The 14,528-nt window shown below is 49.5% G+C and overlaps 4 protein-coding genes across 4 annotated transcripts; 2 read left to right on the top strand and 2 right to left on the bottom strand.

The window, feature by feature from the left end:
* Window positions 1-1,125: 1,125 nt before the first annotated feature.
* On the bottom strand, window positions 1,126-2,578 carry B0I36DRAFT_258200 (Bestrophin, RFP-TM, chloride channel-domain-containing protein; the record flags this gene model as incomplete). Its single annotated transcript, XM_046151075.1, has 4 exons — window positions 1,126-1,646; window positions 1,700-2,049; window positions 2,112-2,473; window positions 2,537-2,578. The coding sequence occupies 4 exons, from the start codon at window positions 2,576-2,578 to the stop codon at window positions 1,126-1,128; spliced, it is 1,275 nt and encodes a 424-aa protein (XP_046003835.1).
* A 1,719-nt stretch (window positions 2,579-4,297) lies between these two features.
* B0I36DRAFT_258116 (histone) lies at window positions 4,298-4,792 on the top strand (the record flags this gene model as incomplete). Its single annotated transcript, XM_046151059.1, has 3 exons — window positions 4,298-4,504; window positions 4,552-4,704; window positions 4,754-4,792. The coding sequence occupies 3 exons, from the start codon at window positions 4,298-4,300 to the stop codon at window positions 4,790-4,792; spliced, it is 399 nt and encodes a 132-aa protein (XP_046003834.1).
* Window positions 4,793-7,130: 2,338 nt separating this feature from the next.
* On the bottom strand, window positions 7,131-7,691 carry B0I36DRAFT_356857 (uncharacterized protein; the record flags this gene model as incomplete). The annotated part of the gene is made up of 1 exon (XM_046157699.1): window positions 7,131-7,691. One exon carries the CDS (start codon window positions 7,689-7,691, stop codon window positions 7,131-7,133), a length of 561 nt encoding a protein of 186 aa, XP_046003833.1.
* Window positions 7,692-8,218: 527 nt separating this feature from the next.
* B0I36DRAFT_258143 (uncharacterized protein) lies at window positions 8,219-9,623 on the top strand (the record flags this gene model as incomplete). The annotated part of the gene is made up of 2 exons (XM_046151063.1): window positions 8,219-8,526; window positions 8,618-9,623. 2 exons carry the CDS (start codon window positions 8,219-8,221, stop codon window positions 9,621-9,623), a joined length of 1,314 nt encoding a protein of 437 aa, XP_046003832.1.
* Between the last annotated feature and the right edge of the window lie 4,905 nt (window positions 9,624-14,528).

The following is a 14,528-nucleotide window of genomic DNA, read 5'->3' as shown; positions in this document are numbered from 1 at the left end:
CTCCATTAATAGGGCTCATTTTGACTCATCTTTTACGGGATGACATCGTGATCAAGGTGCCCCATCAGATACACGTGGAAGATGGTGCCACGAGCCTCCACCTTTGCCTTCGTCGTGAAGCGGTAAAGCACTGATCCAGTGACACTTGCACTGTCTCATTTGAGAAGCATATCAACGTACTTTGCGGCGTCTAGCACCAGCGACACCACCTGGCAAGTTTCCCCTTGCCGGCTGTTAATATCTTTCGAGGCTGCCTCGCACGGCAGTGGAGGGCTCGCGGGACGACGAGCAATTACGTGACTTCTGGAGGAAGCTGGTTGAGGAAATCCTACCATTACTTACGCAGCTTCTGCGAGGGAAACAGTAGGGTGTGGGCAGTACGGGCCTTGCCCATAGGAGGAAATAAGCAAGAATTAGACCTGGATACGTGCAAAATTCAGCCATGCCGCTGTGTGCACACAAAGCAGCAACACCAACATCTGTTGAATAGGTGATTCCAGTGGCGTGTCGAGAGGCCTTTCCGGCAGGGGGTCTGCACGGTGTTCCATGGTAGCCTGCAAGTGTGCGGTCGCGTTTCCGATGCGAGGTCGTGCGGCGCGACTCTGCTTAGCTGGAAAGTTGAACAGGGATCGGAGATGCCGAACATTGAGTAGAATGTCGGCGATGACCGATAAAAGGATCCTCGCAACAGCACGAGATTGGCCCTCATGATCACGTGGAGGAAGAAGCACCTAACGATGTTCAAATTTATGGTTGACCAGATATGGCTCAACCGCGATCTGATCCTGGTTCGCCCCGGCAGGGCACAACTTTGCGGCACTATGTTGCCAACCCATTACAGACCTCCAGCGCGCAGTCGCCTTTATTCCTGTGTTGACGAAACCATACCACGGGAGGGGGCAAGAGGAAGGCGGAGAAGAGGCGCAAACTCGTTGCCAGCACGTTATTAACAGTAAGAGACACTTGGAAGGATGGTTTCTCATAATCTTTGAGCAATGCTATCTCCCCTACGGTCGCATATACCACGAAACGACGGTAACTTGAAGTCACATCCCAAGAACCCCATATCTCATTCAATATCCCTCGAATGTGTGGCTGCAAACATAATCCGCACATCAGCAATGTCTACCCTTCATCAACTATCGGGTTACCTTGGTAGGTCGAGCTATCCATGCAGGTAGGCCCGGGACAAAAAGTACAGAATGGGCGATTGCGCAGAGTGTGGCGTAGAGCGCCCTCAGAAAGGGTGGCCCAGTCCTCATAGGACAAATTGCTATGTGGAAAGAGCACCTTATTTCTGCGGCTCTTCGAAGTCTCGTCCCAGACGGGCTTTGGGCGTGAAGTCATGATCTCAAGATCTCTGACAATCTGGGCACAATACGCCTCAAGGGGTAAGTCATTGACATCGGTACCAAAGGGGTTTTCTATCTCGCCGCCTATGTAGAGAATCGACAAGATAATGCCAGAGGCAGCAGCCGTTGCAGGGATTGTGGCCCAGTCTAACCCGTCAAGTAGTTGAAATGGTAGGAGCATGAGGTACAGCCACGTGATCTGATGAATAGCAATGGCGTAGGCGATCGGGAGAGGTGTACTAAGGACACGCTCGCAGCCTGTCAACACGTCATTCAGTGAAGCCACACTATTGTCTATTACCTGCTGTTAGCCTGCAAACTAACATTTGAATCCCGGGTTTACTTACAGGCTATGTTCTGTTGCATCGTAATCGGCAGCTGACCGTTCTCACACAGTGAGTCGAGATATGCGCTCAGGTAGCACAATATCTCAAGCGGAAGACTTCCCAGCGGGCCCTTGGCCCGCTTCATTGCCTTCCGGGGATTAGAATAGGCAAAAGAGAGCCCAAGGCCCTCGCCTATCCGCTTCAATATCCCTTTGCTCTTGAAATGGTTAAGGTCATCATTTGGGACCTGTTGGGCAAAGGTATCGAGGTGCTCGATAAGATCTTTCAAATCTTCGTTGTTTCCGTAAGGCTCAAATCGAAGTTGATGCTTCAGGGAAACAGCAAAAGTGACGAGCAAATTAATGGCGGTACTTTTTGAGTAGGTATCGTAAGCACATTTCTCGGAGCTATCACGGACGATGAACCAACTTACAGTTTGGAGAGTACATCCTCCCTGACAGAATCAGAGCGTTCCTTGCCATGAATCCAGATAGTCCGCGCGAGTTTGTGGCACGTCACAGTCAGCTGACTCCAGTACCGGCGCCCTTCAGCATACCGCTCGTAGGCGGTCGAGCTACGGAAAGAAAGTCCAAGACCGACGACGAAACCAATCACAGTAAGGAGGACGTTAGTAGTACCAAGACTGATAGAGGGGCCCTCCTTATGAACCCACGTGATGCCGGTGGCCCATAGAGCGATAAAAGTAACTGGCACAATAAGCTTGGGAAGGATACTACCTCGAAGCTGCAAGAAAAGAGGCCATTTAGAGTGTTTCTGAATGTCATAGGGCCGAGCCTGAATTTGAATCGACGTCGATCAGCGCCATCATGATGACAGCGTGAGCACTCGTATACTTACAAAGTAGTCGTCCACATCGATGCTCGTCTGGTGAGGACGCATTTCGGAGGCCTTACCGCCGACCGTGTCGGTAGCTGCTTCACTTTTAGTGGCCCTCTTCCTTCCGGGACATAACGGATGAGACATCTAGGATTTGAAAGAAAAAGCCGAGGAAACCTACAGAGTAACAAGCGTCAAAGATAACTTGAATCTGGCATTCAATAGGACCAGAGAGTATGACAGTATCGATGACTACAACGACCTCCAACATTTGTCATGTTAGTCGTCATATTTTGAACTTTCGGTGAGGACATTGTGAAAACCATTCCTGATCTGCGTTCAGCAGTTAGCACTGCTCTCATCCTCACGAAAAAACATTCGCTGGCCCCCGCACCAGTGCGACGTTGTAGTAGGCTGCGACATTGGCTTACGCCATGGTCTTCCAAGAACGAATCTAATAACCAGACACGTGATGTTCGATTGAGGATTCTAATTCATCTTCAGCACTTCCTTCCTCACTAGGCATGTACATCAGCGGGCTCGACCTGATCGAAATGGGGAGCGGCGGCCCGTATATGCTCTGCGCGCTTCTCACAATCCATGGCCTCGTCCCAACCTGCCGAATGGCGTTCACAGCAAGTGCATAGGCTACCGCAGGCTTGCTCATATTGTTAGTTTTTGACGTAGTCAGCTTCGTAGAACATCAACTTCTCTACGCCGCTGGGCATTGTCCAGTACGACGAAAACATCTTCCGAAGTTGTAGCTTGTTTTATGATATCCTGCCTTTTAATGTGATCCTTCCCAGACTTGCGCGGACAAAGTGTCTTACGTATCGTTTCTGACGCATCTGCAGTAGCCCTAATTTTGCTTTTAGTTCTATGGAACGGTGGGCTAGTCTCTGCCATTGCTGGCGGGTCAGCAAGCTGGTCGGACTGTAATGGGGCAGCCCAGTCGTGGTGGATGAGTATCTTATACAAAGGTGAAGGACGACTGTCCATTTTAAAATCATTATAACAGGCAGGGCTCGCTGGACGTTCTGGGTTGGAATTCAAGTACATTCTCTGCGCTGGCTATAACAATGGAGAAGAGGAAAACGGGTGGGTCAGGCTCCTGCGATCCATATCGTACAGGCACCGCTCTCGTGCTGTCATGGCTGGCTCCCGCGATAACAACGCTTCGCCCAAGTGCGTCTCGCTAACCATACCACGTAGGCTATCAGGCGGTTAGCCCCCTGTGGTCGTTAGGTTATTCTGCTTCCGATGATCACAAAGCACCTCACTTCGCACCAGCAGGGGGGCTCTGGATTAACTCCATTGCGCCCTCAAATGTGTAGTAATCCATGATAGACGAAACCCCAGAGCTTGGCACACGAAGATTATGGAACACGAACTACTCCGTAATTATCCAGATTGGATGACCATTGTATGCAATACCCTGATGGCGTGCGTAACCCCCAGTCATACTTATAGGTTGGCCGAGGATGTGTAATGACTCAAAAGCACCCATAGTATGTAAAGGATATGTATAGCATAGAGCAGTCTATCGAGGTGATTACATTGACAAATTCCTACTTCAATCTGGACCTTCCAATACTACTGTAATGTACCCACCTTCCTGTTTTGAGCTGTTTCAAATCTATATAGCTTGCGGCACGCCATTACGTTAGGGTTCGCCAATGACTTACGAGAGAGATTTCCGTAGCTTTAGGACTTAAGTATCTGAGACTGGTTGACGTTGCCCACCGTTCGTTGTCGGGTCTTTGAGCATACTCATTATTTTACATGGCTCGGACGAAACAGAATGCGAGGAAGTCCACTGGCGGTAAAGCACCTCGGAAGTCGCTCGCTGGAAAGGCTGCACGAATAACCACCCAAACAAAAGTCGACCGAAACTATAGATACAAGCCGGGGACTGTGGCTCTACGTGAGATCCGACGGTACCAGAAAAGCACAGAACTCTTAATACGGAAGGCCCCTTTCCAAAGAATAGTAAGTGTAGCGAAAGGTCCTAGATTCCAGTCTAACAGATTTCACAGGTGCGTGAAATTGCTCAAGACTTCAAGAGCGATCTGCGGTTTCAGTCTTCGGCGATTGGCGCTCTACAAGAGGCTGTCGAGAGTTATCTGATTTCACTATTTGAAGACACGAATCTATGCGCCATTCACGCAAAAAGAGTAACTATTCAGTCGGTTAGTGCTTCCGCTATCTCGTGAAAGTGTCAAGCTAACAGACCAGTAGAAGGATATTCAGCTAGCTCGACGGATTAGGGGTAAATAGAGCTTTTTCGGTATGATCAGTGTTTCATAGTTCGATGTTTTCTCCAGTTTATCGCTCTCGCATGATAATATGGCCGGGAATGTGTCTATTCAAGTAAAATTCGTTGCAACCAACGAGACGCTCGCTGGTTCCTTTCCTGGTGTCAAGCACTCGCTCTAATCCTTGGTAGTTGTTACCGTCAGCTCTTTAGTGATCAAATAATCCTTCTTTGTGATGAACCCTAGAGTTCGATGCGGCTCCATGCCAAAAATGGAGTCGCATCCCCTGCAGTAGCTCAGTCTATAATGGGGAGGTTGAATCGGAAGCTGGAGATTGTTGAACATCCGCGTGGCATACACGGGAGGGTGGCCGTAGCAAGGGAGAGCGCCGCTAAGCTCAGTGCTCACTCGAGTTTCTCCTGCTGTACCCACGTCACAATATCGACCAAGGCCACAATTAAGGCAGTGGGATTGCTTCAGGTTGGATCTGAGCTAGCGCATCCGAACTGTACACTCGGAGCGTTAAAAGAGCACGGAAGCGTTTGAAGCAGCATCGTATTCGCGGGGCTCAGGGAAGCAGCAACACTATCCATGCTGAGGCGACTGCTTTGCTGTCAAACATGCTGCTCAATCCCCTGGACAGTGTTTTGGAATTGTACCCACTTGAATTGCTAATTGACTTGCTCCAGTACTTTTCTAGTTAGAAGCCTTCCCGCGTTGGAAGCCTTTGGCAGACTCTGGCGGATAGGTCTCCATGCGCATTGCTGGACTAGCTATTGCTTTGTAAGGAGATATCGCTGGGTGACTTGCGCAGCTCAGTGGTAGGCATCGAAACAGCAACTTGCTTCCTACTTGCCGCCAACTCTGAGACTTTGGAAGCATCAGGGCCGGCTCCTCAAGGCCATAATGCGACCATAACTTCAGATGAATCTTAGTTAGTGCTTGCGCATCGTGCTGGTTTGATGCCTGCATCTGGGATTCGGGACATGTCTGGCATTGGTCATTCTGATAAGGCCAGCGTAAGTCACGAACCTCAAGACAGCCCTGTGGAACCATAGCCCAATCTTCTTGCTTAAGGAGAGCGCCGTCCGGTTGTATCTCCTGCCTGACCAGACACTTGTCCCCTGATGAAGGCGCAGTTTGTTTACAACGTCGCGAAGCTAAGCTGTCTTGATTGAAATACTCGATGAGTGCTCCTACGCCCTTATAGATTACCGTATGTCACTAATTTAACATCGTGCTGCTATCATTGTTTGTTCGGGCACTGGTCTTCTGCGCCTGGTCGTGGATCGGGTACTTATTGGTCTCCCGAGTGCTTGTGTGGGCGTAGTTTGCTCTTATGGTACAGACGCGTCTTACGTTTGGCGAGGAAGTGGAATGGGCGGGGTTCGTGGTTGTAATTGGTCCGCTCCAAGTGCTTGCCGCATTGGAACCCGCATGCGCCTCCGTCACAAACCTCCCAGCCATGGTTGCTGCGTTGTCTTAGTAGAGTTTGTAGTTGAGGAGTGCTACCTTACACAGTGGATAGAAGCCCCGCTCGGGCGCCTCCTATGGTATACACCATTACGCCCTGGCCTCGTCAACCTGTGGCAGGGGGACAGCGCAGTGGACGGGGATGCATGCTTGGAACGCCTGTGTCATCGCATCTCCACCTCCTGGACAACCTTTCCGGCAGCCAGGCTAAGCCTCGAATATCACATGGAACGCAAGTGATGTAGAACCGCGCAATGGTAATTTAGGACACACAGTGTGCCGTGAATTAGGACAAATCTATCTTACTATGGTGCCCCACGACCAGTCTTTGCAAAGATCAGACGATACTCAGTCACATCATAGAACTGCTTGACAATTGTTCAGCGCTATGGCTCGTTCACGTACGCTCAATCAGCCCTTCATAACTGTATATTCTTGATTGATGCGCGGTTTTTCACTGATGAAGCGGCAATCTGCTTGAAAGGTGTTCATGCAGCTGCAAATTCTTTGCGTGATTGGGCACATCCGAGTTCGGACCGCCCCAGGCAGTCAGTCAGTTGTCGTGATACCATTGTCGCATCTAATGTGGGCTATAAAGTGTATAACTAATAGTAACTGTAGGTAGAACGAATGTGGATAGAGATTCCGATAAGTTCTTCTCGCGAACGTGAAACGTACATGTACGAATGAGAAGATGAAAAGGGAGTGCTCAATATAAGAAGGGGCAGAAGATCCTGTCCTGTTATTCAGAAGTAGATTTATTTGCGCAGCGAGCTCGGTTGTAGCAAGCTGTCGGGAAGTTAGAGGGTTAGGTAGAGTCTCTTCCTCGTACATTCGAGACAATGGTGGTGAAGGTTATCCAGCGCATCGTGAGGATCAACCTTGGCTTAATAATCTCCGGCGATTTCTCCAGGCGGTATGATCTGGTGCACATGCTGGATTGATGGTTCTGGGTTGCGCTTATTCATCGAACGGCCCTCGAGCTGCGGTGTCGCTTCAGCTCTCTTGACCACAGGTCGGCCCTCGAGCTGGGGCATCGCTTCACCTCGCTTGACCACAGGTCGGCCCTCAAGCTGCGGTGTCGCTTCACCTCGCTTGACCACAGGTCGGCCCTCAAGCTGCGGTGTCGCTTCACCTCGCTTGACCACAGGTCGGCCCTCAAGCTGCGGTGTCGCTTCACCTCGCTTGACCACAGGTCGGCCCTCGAGCTGGGCCATCCTCACACCTCGCTTGACCACAGGTCGGCCCTCGAGCTGGAGTGCATCTTCTCCATCTCTTTTGATGACCGGAATGTATTTGTCTGCGAGGACTGGCGACACCGCACGTAGCGCCGGGAGCTCTGCTCCATCGGCCCTCGATAGAAATTCCAGTCCAGATCCTACGGGCAAAGCCCCAGAGCCGAGGAGGTGCAGAGGTAGCACGAGGATTAGAGGACTCGAGAGGCGCATATTTCTGAGTACGGACGTCCCGTAGTGTTATAACTTCTGTTAACGGTGCTGTTAAGAGTTCAAACCATTGGTGTTGTCTAAGGTCTGTCTACCGTGTAATATTCCAAAGGCTTGCTGTCCTTATATATGTCTTTCTTTAGAGAAACGCGATGAAATGCACAAAGGGGTGGAGTTCGATGTCTGGAAGTATCTCCAATCCCTTCCCGACTGTCCCAGTATCAATAACCATACAAACAACAACATCACAAGCAATATCAACAACAACGTCAACAACAGCATTAACAAATCACATGTCGTAGTCCATGCAAACACTAGCTGCCACCTAACCAGCGAAGTGGCGCAACAACGCCAAAGAAGTTTTAAGGATTCGTTCCACTAGCCAACTAGGTGTTGCAGCCCACGCTCAGAATAGCCGTCTTCCAGGTTTCTCTCCGTCCTTGGTATCAGCCACAGAGTAGTCATACCTCATTCCTGCTGGACGCTTCCTGCTCTTAAGCCGAACAACTTCCGAACACTGACGTGGCACAATGGATTCCCAACAAACACGGCCGTTCCGCATTGTTATTGCTGGGGCCGGCCTCGTGGGCTTGACTGCGGCACACATTTTGCACCACGCCCACATCGACTTTGTAATCCTAGAGAAGCGGGGTGATCCTGCCCCAAAAGTTGGCTCCGTCATGACAATCTGGCCGCAGACATCCCGTATATTCCAACAGCTGCGTCTCAGTGAGGTTCTTGATCCTCTCATGGAGTCGTTACGGACCAGCATGGTCATCTCTGGGGATGATTCGCACACGATTGATGTCTCTGACTTTCCATCTGTCCTTGAGAAACAGTACGTGAAGAGCACGCATCTTTCCTTTGGAGCCTTCCTTGTTAGAACAAGGAGATCATTGCAAGAGCTAATGTGCTACTGTTCCCTTTAGTCACGGCTGGGGACTTCGTATTCTACTCCGCACACAGTTGGTGGAAGCACTATACACTATGCTCCCTGAGGAAGCCAAGTCAAAGGTTCTCCTTGGGAAACAGGTTGATAGTGTATATATGGATGAATTCGGTGTTCAGGTGACCTGTCAGGACGGCCATACGGAAAAGGGAGCCATCCTCATTGGTGCTGATGGCGTTCGGAGCCGCACGCGCTTATGTATGGAGGCTCTGAGACAACATAAATCACCCCATGATCTGGATGAGAGATATCAAAGCCCGTATCGCTCGACCTACAGGGTTCTTGTCAGCCAAGTTGAGCCGTTGCCCGATGCCCCTTCCCATATCAAATGTGACGGCGTCAACTACGGCGCTGCAACGCAATATCTGCACGGAAAAAAGGTTTCCTGCTTCGCCATCTACGAGAAGCTGGCGAAACCGTCTTCGAAACACCACCGCTACACGGACGATGATAAGCGTGAAATGCTCAAGCGCTGGAGCCACCTGATGGTCATGCCAAACTACCCGGTTCAGGATTTGAAATTGACGGGCGGCAATATTGGGCTTTACGACTGCGAAGAGGGCTTCATTTCCGACTGGTACCACGGTCGTATTGTGCTAGTGGGTGATGCGGTAAGGAAGCTTGATCCCCGCACTGGCATGGGATACAATGAGGGGGTGATCGACCTTGTGGTGCTAATCAACGGTATCCGAGGGACATCCGGAGTTCTTTCTCCGCGAAAGGTGGGCCCAACCATTGCTTCACTTGGGAAGACCTTTCAAGATTATGAGAAGACGAGGACCAAGCATGTGAGCACTGTAATGGGGATATCAAAAACATTCGCTCGGGCTTCGGCATGGCTTTCGTGGAAAGACATGGTTATGGCCAGGTACTTGCAGCCATATTTGAGACTAACTGATCTCTGTGTGGCATTTATTCTTGATCCTATGATAAGGGCGTCACCCCTCCTGAACGGGACAAGAGAAATCGGGCAGATAGGTGATTAAATTGTCAAGAAACATCTTCTAGTTGTAAGTGAACTCAAATACTATCAAGACCAAAAGCCTTCAGAACTTTCTGGTATACATTTCATTTCGAGCAACTCCAGTTCTATATAGAACAGGATCGATAGTCCGATTGCAATCCACTAGTATCTACACGCCCGCTTCTATATATCATAACAATATGTTAGATGATACCCACGTGTTATCGTGTCACACGATACGTACCGGGCACTAATTGAGCACGATTAGGGGTTTGGGAGGGAAAGGAACGAACTTCTAACGCCGCAATGAGACTGACCTGAGGCTGTCCAGTTGCCCGACCATTTAGTTCTAAAGTAATAGAAACACTTCAGAGCTACTAAATCGGGATATAGTAGATATCCACACTTGTATATTGAGGCATTCATGACGTCCTCGATCGAGAGATCTTACGTGTATAGTAGATCAGGGTATCGTATAATGTAATCCATACGACTATATAACACTCATCTAGTCGCAGGTCCTCCTATACTTCACCTGGAACTCCTATGGGTAGGGGCAAAGTCGATAAACGTCTGTGGCTTTTGTTGGCCTCCGTATCTATGGCGCTTTCGATCTTCTACTTTTACTCGACATTTTTTGTCCTTCTCAATCTTTCTCCTCTGTTCATCGCTACATCCGACCTCTATCGCGGTGGCACATATGCAACCTCCATTGTCCTAGCCCTAGCTGGAATGCATATGGTCATATGCGCAATCTGCGCGTGTGCTCCGGCCTACAGCACGAGCGATTCTTCACACTCAAAGAAGAAGCATGGAGTTGAAGGCATAATGAGAGCCCTGGTTATAGTACATTCCATTCTGTTTGCCTTATTCCTCTGCCCGATCACGTTCGGATTTCTTTGGCATGCTGATAGCACAGTAGGTGGAGCCGGATATGTGGGAATATGTCTTGGTTTTGCTATTTGCATGCTGCTCGAGATAGTTTGCTTCACGTTCTACTATACTACGTGGGTCTGGTCAACCTTCTGGTCACATCTCTGGCTAGCCTTGCGGTCCGCTCTTGGATCAGCTTTCAAGTCAGCGAAGCAGATGTCAAAGACAGCAAGAGACTTTGCCTGGTCCGCTTTTGGACCAGCTTTCCGGTCAGCAGAGCAGATGATGTTAAAGGTATCAAGAATCTTCAGAGCAGGTGACCCGCAGAGATCATACATGACGTAAGTATAGTGTACGACCTGTCCACCCGGAGAACAAGACACAATGCGACTCTGGCGATGCTTGATATCCACACGATACAGATTTCGAAAAAGCGAGACGAAGGCATCGCCTAATAATGCCCATGCATATAATGCATAATCAACGGGAGTCCAACATGGTGAAATACGTACCGAACAGCTGACCACCACTTGGTCTCAGTATAAATCATCCCATTTACTTACAGCTCCGTTTAGATTCCCTAACTCATCCTACGGTAACCTCTTGAAGATAGTGTATCTCTCAATCAAAGCTTGGTTCGAATATTAAGCACTTCCTGTGGGCACCCGTCCACTTCCAGACGGGGTTCAACCCAATCTCACACTAGTGGTACCTATTTAAAGTGGTGAAGGGCTAAGAATGGTTTCGCGTGTAAACATACTACTCCATTTAGCCCGGCTGTCATCTAGCCGAGGATATGATACAAGCACGCTATGGACACAACATGGAGATCGTCTGATTCGTATATACACATCGAATCCAGCTATAAGTCTGACGGTGATCGCGGGCCCGGTGAACACTTGCGCCAAACGTTCAGATAATACTTTCGGTGCTGTAAACTAGTACGTGGGACTTATCAGACTTGGGTTTTAATGTAATGAAAGGAAAGCCTGAAGATGCGTAGAGGCAACTTCAGCAGACCGACTATAGACGAATTCCGGACAACATGTCAGCCAATGAGACGTTGAACAGCATGCGCCGAAGCGTCACAATTGCAAGCGTTTCATCCTGGCCGTGGGGGATATTAATAGAAGCATCGACAAACACCGGGAGTTTCTATAAACTGCCTGAAGAGCTAAAAATAGTGTGTTCTAGCTGGGGCCGCAGCTTCTACTATCTAGGAGGTACTGGAGTATATATAATATTCGAGGTACGCTATTTGTTCCGGACAGGACAGGATAATCACTAGATATGGCGCCACGGTCCGAGTCTCTACGACAGCGAAATCGCTTAGCACAGAAAAGACATCGTTCTAAAAGACGTGAGGAGCAGAAACGAGATGCACTACGGCTTGAAAGCATGGAGAGCACTTGGCAAAGTATTGCCTATGCATATTATCAGAACGACGTGCCCGAGATCATGGCGCTTATTAGGGATCGTATTGTCTCTCGAGATCCACCAAGACAAATTACACCAACTTGCGACACGCCTAGCGTCGACAAAATATGCTCCTATTCAACTACTGGATCTACAGATCTTCCATCTCACGAGTTACCAGCGCAGACCCTCCCGCCGAGGGCCCCAGACATCTCAAAATATATCTACGATGGCTGGGAGTTGTCCGCTATACCCGCCGACTTGAATACGCTTACCACATATGACGTCTCACTACTTGATGAGGAATCATGGTGGTGGGCAGAGACAAACGACTCTCTTCACGCCGTAAATATCATGCCAGGGTCATTACATGGATTCTGAAGCGCGTCGTCCACTTCTCCACGTATTTTATCGTTTTATCATGGTCCATCAGGACTTAAAGGACCACGGATGGACAAAGTCCGGTATTCTCGCGAATCAAAGCACCGCACGGCCTCTTTGTTTTATGAGTGAAGCCACCCGGCTGTTTTCTCAGAGCTCGATGGATGACATTCCTTCAAATGCTCAGAGACGCAGCAAGTTGGGAAATACTTGCGGACCGAGTAACGTTCTGTGCTCATGACTTGAGATCCGTGCTACGGCTAGACGTATGTGTCATAAGGCTTCCAGTCCTGCAGCTGCCCCGCCTATACGCAGCTCTCCTATAATCTGGCGACGCGACAAAGAACCTCCTTTTGTTCGTTGCTCGTTGGGTGTGTTCACACAGTATAGCCATTCCACTCTGTACAGTACTATGGTCGCACGAGCGAACACCCCAGGTGCGAAGCATCGACGAAACCGTGGCAAGCTACCGCAAACAATGTCCGATTGCCAATTTTGACACAGCAGGTAACAACACAAACACGATGTTGATAGACTACTCGCTAGTTGTACAGTAGAAGAAGCTATTTGTTACCATTCGTGCTGTTAATCAGGTCGCATTCAAGTATGTCATTGTTACCAACGTTACTGCAAACAACTAGATCTTATCGTACTACAGCAGATGCTAAAGACTCCTTGGTCATCACCCACCATTTACCTCAGATTGATGTTACAGTAGTGACCACAATCAGTGTTCGCCGCTCCTTCGTTTCTCTCTTCCATCTTCTCAACCATCACTGCTTTCAACTTCTCCTGGAGCGGCAAACACACGCCCCACCGGTCCTTGTGAAACTTGTCTGAGTATCAAAGCTTCCCAGCCGCCAAGTAAGTGTTGCTCGGCCTTCGCAAAAGTGGGCTATCCGCTATTCGACTGACACAATCTAGTGCCTCAGATCGACATGAATTTCGAAGACGTATCTCGAAAGCTCGATGCTATGAAGATCGCCGCTCTTTACAGAGTCCGCGGAGGCACAGCGAAGGGTAGGAGTCGCAAGATTCGTGACCTGTCCCGTGCCTTTTACACGTCCGCCACCCAGGAAGAAGGCATCGAGTCTGCCGTATGGCTGTACGAAGATCATGATGCCGCGCCAAATATCGATTGGACCGAGATTCACGACATTACCGAGCTCGGCACAAAGGTGGGCAGTGGCCGCGCCCAGATCATCACTCTCCCCGATCCATTCGACCCCAGCTACACAACCTACAAGGTCAGCGCGGAGGAGCTCGTTATAACCTTGCATCCCCCATTCGGAAAAAGCCTATGGGGTTTGACCGACAAGAAAGGCTTGGAGTCATTGCAGTAGATTTTAGAAGGTCACGCGCGGCGCGTATGCGTGGTGAACTGGTGTGCGGGAAAAGTTGATGCGACTTGCCTCCCGCACCTGCCCGAGAAGATCAAGGAATTGAAGTTGTGTGGAATGCCGAGGTTCCTCGCCGATCCCGTGCCGTGGAAGCCTTGCAACCATCATCACTGGATTCACGAATTTGTGGAGAAACTGCAAGCACTGCAGAAACTGACTCTTTCTGGGTGTGGCTACCGTTCTGATGATCTGCCACCTCTCAGGAACTGGATAGATTCATTGGAGATCAACGTCGAAAAGGAAGCGAAGTAGGTAGATATATACTTACTGACAAGTTGTAGACCGCGCGAGAGCAGGCACGGGCAAAAGGAATGAGGGGTAGAATAACGAATAGACAGCTGAGGGTTGGAATGGGGCATCAATGGACCTTGTATTGTACTGCTCGTCTCTATACTATGGCATGTTACAGTACATCACACAAGACGTGGTATTACTGGTCATGTTCCATTTCTAGATTACTGTATCGATCGATTTATCCCCAGAATAAAAGCCATAGCCTTTTTGGTCGAGGCACAAGATGAGACCGACGATAGTAGTCATGACAGAATCGCCCATTGAAACTCATGCCTCACATATCAATTAACAGATGGTACCGAGAAAGGGACCAGGGGATCCGGCCGGTCGATCGCAAGTTATCCGCCAGTATATCCGCTGGCTGAGTTGTTCAGGCATGGCAGGTTGCCGCAGTGAGTGGCCCGGCTCAAACATCTGGTTTCAAATCGAGTTCAGTCTGCCTTTCTTCCGGCAGTAACTTATTGCAAGGACATACCACATTCACCACAGCGTGCTGGGCTGTGCGGGAAGGGGAGCTGACTCCTGAAAGGCGGATACATTGAGTGAATAATGCTGGACTGTGC

This window comes from Microdochium trichocladiopsis (assembly GCF_020744255.1).
Source record: "Microdochium trichocladiopsis strain MPI-CAGE-CH-0230 chromosome Unknown B0I36scaffold_20, whole genome shotgun sequence".
Classification (NCBI taxonomy): Eukaryota; Fungi; Ascomycota; class Sordariomycetes; order Xylariales; family Microdochiaceae; genus Microdochium; species Microdochium trichocladiopsis.
The sequence above is the reverse complement of the archived record's forward strand: the minus strand, read 5'-3'. Positions and strand labels throughout refer to the sequence as shown.